Here is a 10,989-nt window from a genome sequence, read left to right on the forward strand (position 1 = left end):
ATGTCTGGTGCCAACAGCTCCAGCCTGACCCCAGGGTTCTTTATCTTGAATGGCATCCCTGGACTGGAAACTGCACACATCTGGATCTCCCTGCCATTCTACTTCATGTACATCATCGCTGTGGTGGGGAACTGTGGGCTCATCTACCTCATCAGCCATGAGGAGGCTCTGCACAGGCCTATGTACTATTTTTTAGTCCTGCTGTCCTTTACTGATGTTACTTCATGCACTACCACTGTACCCAATATGCTCTGCATATTCTGGTTCAACCTCAAGGAGATTGACTTTAAAGCCTGCTTGGCCCAGATGTTTTTTGTGCACATGTTGACTGCAATGGAATCTGGGGTGCTCATGCTCATGGCACTGGACCACTACATGGCCATCTGTTACCCCTTGCGTTATGCCACCATCCTTACCAACCCTGTCATCGCCAAGGCTGGTCTTGCCACCTTTTTGAGAAGTGTGATATTCTTTATGCCGTTCACCTTCCTCACCAAGAGCCTGCAATACTGCCAAGGCAACTTCATTCCTCACACTTACTGTGACCACATGTCTGTGGCCAAAGTGTCCTGTGGCAATTTCAAGGCCAATGCTATTTATGGCCTCTTGGCAGCTCTCCTGATTGGGGGCTTTGATATGTTTTGCATCTCAGTGTCTTACACGATGATCCTGAAGACAGTGGTGATCTTGTCATCAGCAGATGCTCGTCACAAGGCCTTCAGCACCTGTACCTCTCACATATGTGCTATTGTCATCACATATGTTCCAGCCTTATTCACTATTTTTACTCACCGTTTTGGGGGACAAAACATTCCCCACCATGTCCATATCATTATTGCTAATCTCTATTTGATGTTGCCTCCTACCCTGAACCCCATTGTTTATGGAGTCAAGACCAAGCAGATCCGGGAAGGAGTTGTCAAATTATTATTTAGGGAAAAAGACGTCTTAACAATGAAATAAATTGATGAATTAATATCAAAATACAAGAGAAGACAAAGAACACTTTAGAGAAATCTCTTGAGTGTAAAATTAAGTGAAAGTGTTGTCATTCCAGAAAGCAAGGTTCATTTGAATATTTTATATAATATTAACCCACTGCCTTTAACTGAACTATTTTTTGTGGCACACTATCAATGATAATAAATAAATAAATAAGTAAAACCAAACTAAAGTCACTGCCATTGGGTCAATTCTGACTCATAGAGACCTTTTAGGTTTGCCTTCCGAGTTAGAGGAGTTCTTTCTTAAAAGGAATTCCACATCAGCGTAATTTCTAAGTTGCTTAGAAGCAGTTGTATTGCTTAGACTCCTAATATATTTTACATGTTAAACAAATCTGAAATGTCATGTACCTTGGGGGACAAAATTAAAGGATACCCTGATCATTTGAAGACCTATTCTTGGAGGAAAGTAATAATAATTTAAAGGATCTTAGAGTCTGTGTAAAAAAGTGTCTTTAAAAACTTGTTTTAGTGACTCCATTTACCACCACTATTCCTCTTTCTGTACAAATTTGTGCACTTGTTTTAGTTATGCAGCAAAAAGATGAAGCAGCTAAGAACTACATTTGAGTCACTGCTGGACTCCTAATTAGCCTGAACACTGTGTGCATTCTGATTTCCATGCCCTATATTTTTCTATTGAATTAAGTAAATCTCATTCTGGATTAAAACTTAATGAGTTTTGTGAACTTTATTGCTAAAACCAAACTCCATACCACTATTGATAGTTATAAAATGTACATTTATAAATATTTAAGTATATCATTGAAAGTAGTTAGAAAAATATGCTATTTTTCTACTAGAAATGTTGAAAACTATGATGTGTAATGTAGATTTTTCTGAAATTATGCTGTGATAAAATTGCTAGCATAATTTAGAGTATCATTTTCCAGTTGCCATTGAGTCCATTTTGACTCCTGGTGACCCCATGTAGGTCAGACTAGAACTCTGCTCCACAAAGCTTTCAATGGCTTATTATTTTGTAGTAAATTGCCAGGCCTTTCTTCCAAGGTGTTTGGGTGGACTCAAACCACCAACCTTCAGTTAAATGGCTGAACATTTACCTGTTTCTGAGACCCAAGTACCCCAAGTTGTTATTAGATACTTCTAAAATGGTATTTTGGGGCTTCCAATTAGAATGGCAATTTAAATAAAAACAGAAATGTGTACACCCCTGTACCCTAAATGCATAGAAAAAAGTGGTTAAATATATTTTTGAAACTATAGGAAGAAAAAATTAAGCAAGAATATAATCTCAAGATTCTGGAAATAGAGGGGAAAATCATAGAGAAAAGTAGGAGATGAGAACTCACTGTCCATATAAACACCCTACTTAGTCATATGTTTTCAACATTGGGAATTTATTGTCTAGGTGAAATGGTGAGGCATAACATGAAGCCTAGAATCTGGACTCACTGAACAGTTTTTGAATGGGAACTAAAATATGCCCATCAGCTCAAAGACATAGATAGAATTATACTGCTATGATAATTTGAGGAAAGACCAATGTAATACATATAGCAAAACCCAAATCAAACCCAAACACTAAACACATTGCCATCGAGTCAATTCTAACTCACTATGACCTCGTGTTACAAAGTAGCACTACAACATAGGATCTTCTTGGCTGTAATAAAGAAATGGTTAAACATTCGACTACTATCCAAAAGGTTGGCAGTCGAACAACCCAAAAGTGCCTTAGAAGACAGGCCTGGCAATTTGCTTCCAAAAAATCACAATCTTGAAAACCCTGTGCATTCGACTCCGTACACATGGGGTCAACTTGGTTCCAGCAAGTAACAACAACATCATGGCCTCATTAACATAAAAAAAATTCTTATTTCCAAACAGGGTCGCATTCACGAGTACAGGTATTAAGATTTCCACATATGTTCTGGGGGGTACACAATTTAATCCATAACGAATAGTATGTGTATCATTAAAAATTACAAGATATTTTCTGAATGTTTCAGCTGCTACTTCTCATTTTGAGTCACGTCACGTCAACAAGTGAAAGTCTCAGAAGCTTTACTCCATCCATTTCACTTTGAGAAGACCGCACTTAGTCCGCTGCATTTTGAGTGCCTTCCAACCCGAGGAGCTCATCTTACAGCACTATATCAAACAACTTTCTGCTGCCATTCACAAGGTTTTCGCTGGCCAACGTTTTTTGAAACTAGATTCCCAGATATTTCTTCCTATTCTTTCTTAGTCTGAAAGCTCTGTGGAAGCCAGTCCACCTGAGGTAACCCTGTTGGAATTTGAAATACCTATGACACATTTTTTTTTTTTTTTTTTTTTATGACACATAGCTTCTGGTGTAGTGGTTAAGTGCTCCGGCTGCTAACCAAAAAGTCGGCAGTTCGAATCCGCCAGGCTCTCCTTGGGAACTCTATCGGGCAATTCTACTCTGTCCTATAGGGTCACTATGAGTGGAATCCACTTGATGGCAGTGGGTTTATGACATAGCTTCCAGCATTACAGCAACACACAAGCCACCACAGCATGACAAACCGACAGACGAGTGGAAGTAACAAATAGTATGTGTATCATTAAGATTACAAGATGTTTTCTAAATGTTTATACCAATTTGTTAATGTAGAAACAAAGAAAAATATTAGAAATATAAACACTCTCAGCTTTTGTGTCTTTTTAACACATTTTAGTACTGAATATATATATTTTCAATATTATCTCAATATATATATTAATAAGCTCAATATATATTTTAATAAGCTGCTTTTTCATTGTAATTGAAAGATACAATGCACATTATTTTGATTCTTGAGTAGGTTAGGAGTCAGAAGTCAAAATTTATTTTTCTCATGTGGATATCCAGTTGACCAACACCGCTAACTAAAATAAATGGTATTTCTTCACTGAGTAACAGTGCCACTTTTGCATACCTTGAATGGATTTATTTCTGGTCACTCCATTCTGTTCCACTGGTCTATTTTCTTCCAGAGTTATACTCTCTTTACTACTATAATTTTATAATGAACTTTAATATTTTAAAGTTATCAAATTTTTTTTTCCTTTTCAAAAAACACCACCAAAATATATGGACTAGAACACATAAAGAGAGCCATTACATGCTTATCAATAAAAAAATGGCTAAACTGGTATTCTTCTACCGTCGTCTGCCCTACAGCCATGATCTTTTGTTCTTGTTGCTCTAAAAGTATCGTGTAAGCTATTGATGGTGAGTTGCATTTCCAAATAAATTATAGTATCAGCTTTTTATTTAAAATAATAATTTCTGGGAGTTTTGTTGTCATTTCATTGAATTTAGAAATCTTTTTGGTATGCAATTATCTCTGTACAATGCCTAGGCTTCCAATCCCTGAATGTATAAAGTTTTAAAGTTGGCCCTGGAGGCTTTCACATCTTTGGTTAAATTAATTCCTAGGTATTTGAAACTGTTGCAAAGGACAGCATTTTTCTTTCTTTCTTTTCTTTTATTGTGCTTTAAGTGAAAGTTTATAATTCAAGTCAGTTTTTCATACAAAAACTTGTGCACACATTGTTATATGACCCTAGTTCCTCTCCTTACAATGTGACAGCACACTCTTTCTCTTCACCCTGTATTTCCCATGTTCATTCAACCAGCCCCTGTCTCCCTCTGCCTTCTCATCTCGCCTCCAGACAGGAGCTGCTCATATAAGCTCACATGTCTACTTGAGCTAAGAGCATATTCCTCATCAGCATCATTTTGTCTTATACTTCACTACGAGTCAGAATCGACTCGACAGCACTGAGTTTCTGGGTTGGTTGGTCCAGTCTAATCTTTGTCTGAAGAGCTGGCTTTGAGAATGGTTTTAGTTTTGGGCTAGCAGAGAGTCTGGGGGCCATGACCTCTGGGGTCCCTCCAGGCTCAGTCAGACCATTAAGTCTGGTCTTTTTACTAGAACTTGAGGTATGCATCCCATTTTTCTCCTGCTCCATCAGGGATTCTCTGTTGTGTTCCCTGTCAGCGTAGTCATTGGTGGTAACCAGGCACCATCTAGTTCTTCCAGTCTCAGTCTGATGTAGTCCCTGGTTTATGTGGCCCTTTCTTTCTCTAGGGCTCATATTTTTCCTTGTGTCTTTGGTGTTCTTCTTTGCTCCAGGTGGGCTGAGACTAATTGATGCCTCTTAGGTGGCCACTTGTTAGATTTTAAGACCCCAGATTCCACTCACAAAACTGGGATGCAGAATGTTTTCATAATATACTTTGTTATGCCAGTTGACCTACATGCCCCCTGAAGCCATGATCCCCAGACCCCCAGCCCCTGCTACTCTGTCCCTGGAAGAGTTTGGTTGTATTCAGGAAACTTCTTAGCTTTTGTATTAGAGGACAGCATTTTTAAATCTTTGTTTTTTACTTCATGTTACAGATTATTAATAAAATTTTTGTTTACCAACACTGTCTTCAGTGGCATTCTTAAATTAATGTATAAATTCTAATAATCCATCTTTAGATTCAATTAGCTTTTCCGTATACCAAAAAATTTGTTACTGTCAAGTCAATTCCAATTCATAGCAATCCTGCACAACAGAGTAGGGTTCCCGAGGAGCAAAGGTGGATTTGAACTGCAGACATATTGGATACCACCCAAGCTCTTAAGCACTGTGCCACCAGGGCTCTGCTTTTCTACATTGTAGTCGATAATCACAGTATTAATTATTCATGTTCAATTCTTTACATACTTAGCCTCATTTCACTGGATGGAATTTCAACACAGCGTTGAATAGGAAAAAAAAGTAAGAGTTAAATCTTAGGTTTGTTCTGATCTCAGAAAGGATGTTTTCAATATTTTACTAAGTTTAATGCTTCTTGTAGGTTTTTATATACCCTTTACTAAGCCAGGAAACCCCAGTGGGGTAGTGGTTAAGTGCTACAGCTACTAACCAAAAAGGTCGGCAGTTCGAATCCACCAGGCACTGCTTGGAAACCCTACTCTGTCCTATCAGGTCACTATGAGTCACAATCAACTCAAGGCAGAGGGTTTGGGTTTTTTTTTGTTTGTTTTTATTAGGCCAGTACTTTTTGTTGCTGTTGTTATTGGGGTATAATTTACATACAATACAATGCACAGCTTTCAAGTATTCACTTTAATAAGGTCTGACAACTGCATATGCCTATATAATGCCCCATAAGATAAAGAACATTTCTATCACTACATAAATTCTCCTAGTGCTCCTATAAGTCGTACCCTCCCAGAGGCTGTCATTTTATCATGTCTATCACCTTTTTTTTTATCACCTTAGATTAGAATGGCCTATTTTTGGACTTCATATAAATGGAATCATAAAATATGTACGTTTTGTTTCTAGGTTCTTTGACTAATATAATATTTTTATATCCATTCATGTTGTTGCATATATAAATAGTTTGTTCCTTATTACTTATGAGTCATAAAGCATTGTATGAATATACCACATATCTTGTTCCATTCTTTGGTTCATTGATAGGTTATATAAGCAATCACATACAAGTCTTTGTGTGGACAAATATTTTCATTTTTCTTTGCTAAAAACCTAAGAATGGAATTGTGGGTCATAGAGTTGGAGCACGTATAACCTAATAGGAAACTGTTCTACAAAGTGCTCAGACCATTTTATACTCCCAGTAACAAAGTGTTAGAGTTACAGTTCCTGGGGTGTTTGATAATACACTTTCAGTGACTATGTAAAGAATTCTTTTAACATTTGTTCTAAGTTTAGGAGAAATACTCCCAAGTTTGCTATCTGAAATAGCAGAAGCATTTCAAGTGTTCCCCCCCCCCCAAATCGTTTCTGTATCACACTTCACAGCAATATATTAAGAAGGGAATATCAGGTAATAAAATATTTGTAAAAATCTATACAAAACTGCTTTGCCACCATCCCCAAACTATAAATAAAAATGTGTTTGTATGTGTGTGTGTGTGTGTGTTCTTTATTCACACCTGGGAGAAGACATGTAACATTGTTACTACTACTGCTTTTCTCAAAAGGACCAAAGAATATTTATCCTCTAACCTGAGCCCTCTGGGATATCCATCTGTGGAGGCCCAATCAGCTGTAAGCACTCAAGCCTGGAGAATCCTCAAAGGGTACAGAAATGCTAGGTAGAGTTGAGACTCAATTGTTGTAGAAATCTTGGTGCTACAGAGTCTCAGTCATGCACAGCAGTCTGGTCTTTGCTGATACTGAGGTAAGGGTGGGCAATTCCCAAAGACTCTTACTTTCCTAAAATGCAAAGCTTTTCTTACAAGAAATACAAGTGCTTGGGATGTAGTTGATGGGAAGCTCAGTATTTCTTTTCTTAACTCCAACCAGAAAAGTGGCCCATTTGTTTGGGGACTAAGAAGGGAAACAGAGTTTCCTTAATAGTGAAATAAATTTAAAACTACCTCATGCTTCACTGGAGATGAAGGAGTCCAGGCAAGAATGGGTGCCAGAGGGAGGATTACAAAAGTTTTTGCTGTAATTAAGGGAGCAGTGGTGGCACAGTGGTTAAAAGCAACAGTGAGTTATGGCTGCTAACCAAAAAGTCAGCAGTTCATAATCCACCAACCACTCCCTGGAAACTCTACGGGGCACTTCTGCTCAGTTCAGTAGGTTCGCTGTGAGTCAGAATCAACTCGACAGCAATCAGTTGACTGGTTTGCTTAATCAGAGCTGGTTCCAGTAGGATTGTTCTTTGTGGGGAAGTGGAAATTAAGCCAAGGTTAGACCTCAATCCTAGAAGGTGTTGGAAAAAATTCCCAGAAAGAACTTTCCTATAGAAATCCTTCCATACAACTCCCCTGTTGTTGTTGTGTGCCCTAGAGTAGGTTCCTACTCAGAGAAACTCTATATGGCAGAGAATAGAACTGTTCCACAGGGTTTCCCAGGCTGTAATCTTTAGGGTAGCAGATCTCCAGGTCTTTTCTCATGTGTAGCATACAGGTGGGTTCAAACTGCTAAGCTTTCAGTTAGCAGCTGAATATTTAACCACTGTGTCACCAGGGCTCCTCAAAACTTTCCTACTAGCTGCCATACAGCACCTGTGTGAGCGAGTTCAGGGATAGTAATATGGCTGTCTCTATAGATGTCTCTTGCTATATAAGGGCTCCCTTATATAAAGCTAAAGGTGGACTTTCCTTAACTTTACTCATTTGTCCTATTTTGTTCCTCAGATACTCTTAAGAATAAGCTGTCTCTCTACTTCTTGAAAATTAGATTCTTCCTGTCGCATTGAGACTTGTTTAAGCTATTTATGCAACTATTCCTCAGGGTTAGGGTCCGTGAATGAGAACAACAGATATAGCTTGTGCATATGGATTTGAAGTCAAAGAAACATGGATTTAAATGTTGGCTCTTGGATCTATCAATTTTTAATTTTTGTGGCCTTATGCATTTTATTGAGTGTTCCTGGGTTTTGATTTCCTCATGTATAAAATGAGGAAAATAACATATACCCAGAATGTCACTGTAAACTTCAGTACATAAATCAATCCCCAATGAAATATTAGGTTAACGAGTGGAGACAATTTTGCCTGTTTTGTTCACTATTTTATCCTAGAAACTGGAATGGTTCCCAGCACAGGAAAAACCATTAAGAAATACCTGTTAAGTAAATAATATATTATAATATATAACATGCATTGATTACTTAATAGATGGCAGGCATCACTTGAGGGAATTACTTCACATTTAACCATTCTAGCACCTCTAGGTGATATGCAGTATTGTTACTCCCCACTTGAAAGGTGACGAAAATTGTACCAAGAAAGTTTGATACTTGCACAAGCTCATCCAGCTACGTTAGCATTAGAAACAAGATTTAACCCATAAAGTCAGACTTCCCGATAAAACTCTGCTACTATATTTTCAGAGAGAAGGCACTTAGTCATCTAGTTTTCCTTCTTTTGAATAAAATAAGGAAAGTTTACAAATAGCTTACCCAGTAGCAGAATATATTTGCATCCTTGAGGACCATCTGGGAGGAAGGGTGTGAAGAGAAATATTTTACTGAGGAGGTGGAGGAAAAACTAGTTTTGAGTTTGTTTCTAATTTAATGAGTGTGAATTGATCCTTCAGTTATGTGGTATCACTCTTTGGCCATCCTGAGAGTTTTCTGTAGTGGATGGCCAGATTTAGTTTTATAAGTCAGCTGGGCAGAACCAAGAATTCCTACACCTCATGATATCCTCAAATTCTGGTCCCTTCCTTCCAGTTTTGTAGTTTGAGTACCCTCTGGGACCTTAGGAGGAGCAGAACATTAGAAATGTCAGTCCATAGAAACCTGTTGTCTGTGTAGAAGTCAAAAAGCTTAGTTACCTAGAGTTGGAAGGAGGCTTGGAGGGATTAGCAGGATGAGATTTCCCTGAAATTCCTTCTGGAATTAAAGGACTTATACATTTTTTTTTCTCTAAAAAAATTAGAACATATTTTAACCTTAAAGGAGTCCTAGTGACTAGCATTTACATTCTAAAGTTGACTTGTACATTCTCTCAGTCTGATTAGCATCTTCAAATATCATACTAGATTTCCCACCTGAAAGTACACAATAGGACTTGAGTGAGAGCATTGCCGAGCAGCTCCATTTGAAATTACACAAACTACCCAAGAGAAGTTTGGTGTCATGGGATGCTTTATATTGAAACAGGGTGTGATAGTAATAGCAATAGCAAACAACCACAGCAATAATTTCTAATATTTATCAAGTATTCAGTGAATGCTATGCACAGTTCTAGAACTTTATATAATTACCTTATGAATAATTTGGACAACTTACTGAGGTTCACACAATTATTATCCTCACTTTAGATTGAGGAAGCTGAGGTATAAGAGGTTAAATGTCTTGCCAATTTCACAAACTAGGTAAGAAGCGGTGGCATATGCAGCTAGCAATCTGACTCCAATGACTTAGCCACTGCTCCTCATTTCAAAAGTCTTATGAGATGCACTTTCTCATAGATGGTTTCCAAGCTTTCTACTTATCTTTGAATAATTTTCCTGTCTAGAGATCCACCACTTTTAAAGAATGTAATATGCTCTCCTCCTGTCTGCTATTATGTCTGGGGCCAACAGCTCCAGCCTGACCCCAGGGTTTTTTATCTTGAATGGTGTCCCTGGACTGGAAGCTGCACACATCTGGATCTCCCTGCCATTTTGCTTCATGTACATCATCGCTGTGGTGGGGAACTGTGGGCTCATCTACCTCATCAGCCATGAGGAGGCTCTGCACAGGCCCATGTACTATTTCCTAGCCCTGCTGTCCTTCACTGATGTTGCCTTGTGCACCACCACTGTACCCAATATGCTCTGCATATTCTGGTTCGACCTCAAGGAGATTGACTTTAATGCCTGCCTAGTCCAGATGTTTTTTGTACACATGTTGACTGGGATGGAGTCTGGGGTGCTCATGCTCATGGCACTGGACCGCTATGTGGCCATCTGTTACCCCTTGCATTATGCCACCATCCTCACCAACCCTGTCATCACCAAGGCTGGTCTTGCCACCTTTCTGAGGAGTGTGATGCTCATCATGCCATTTACCTTCCTCACCAAGCACCTACCCTACTGCCGGGGCAACTTCATTCCTCACACTTATTGTGACCACATGTCTGTGGCCAAACTGTCTTGTGGCAATTACAAGGCCAATGCTATTTATGGTCTCTTGGCAGCTCTCCTGATTGGGGGTTTTGATATGTTTTGTATCTCAGTGTCTTACACGATGATCCTGAGGACGGTGGTGAGTTTGTCATCTGCAGATGCTCGTCACAAGGCCTTCAGCACCTGTACCTCCCACATATGTGCTATTGTCATCACATATGTTCCAGCCTTATTCACTATTTTTACTCACCGTTTTGGGGGACAAAACATTCCCCACCATGTCCATATCATTATTGCTAATCTCTATTTGATGTTGCCTCCTACCCTGAACCCCATTGTTTATGGAGTCAAGACCAAGCAGATCCAGGAAGGAGTTATGAAATTATTTTTTACGGAGGAAAATGTCTTGATGAAATAA

At 38.7% G+C, this 10,989-nt stretch overlaps 2 protein-coding genes across 2 annotated transcripts; both read left to right on the forward strand.

Annotated features, from left to right (window-relative positions):
• Nucleotides 1-963, forward strand: LOC126079004 (olfactory receptor 52N2-like). The gene has a single exon (XM_049889876.1). The coding sequence runs from the start codon at nucleotides 1-3 to the stop codon at nucleotides 961-963; it is 963 nt and encodes a 320-aa protein (XP_049745833.1).
• A 9,066-nt stretch (nucleotides 964-10,029) lies between these two features.
• On the forward strand, nucleotides 10,030-10,989 carry LOC126079005 (olfactory receptor 52N2-like). The gene has a single exon (XM_049889878.1). It carries the CDS (start codon nucleotides 10,030-10,032, stop codon nucleotides 10,987-10,989), a length of 960 nt encoding a protein of 319 aa, XP_049745835.1.

The sequence above is a fragment of the Elephas maximus genome, chromosome 7 (genome assembly GCF_024166365.1).
Source record: "Elephas maximus indicus isolate mEleMax1 chromosome 7, mEleMax1 primary haplotype, whole genome shotgun sequence".
NCBI lineage: Eukaryota > Metazoa > Chordata > Mammalia > Proboscidea > Elephantidae > Elephas > Elephas maximus.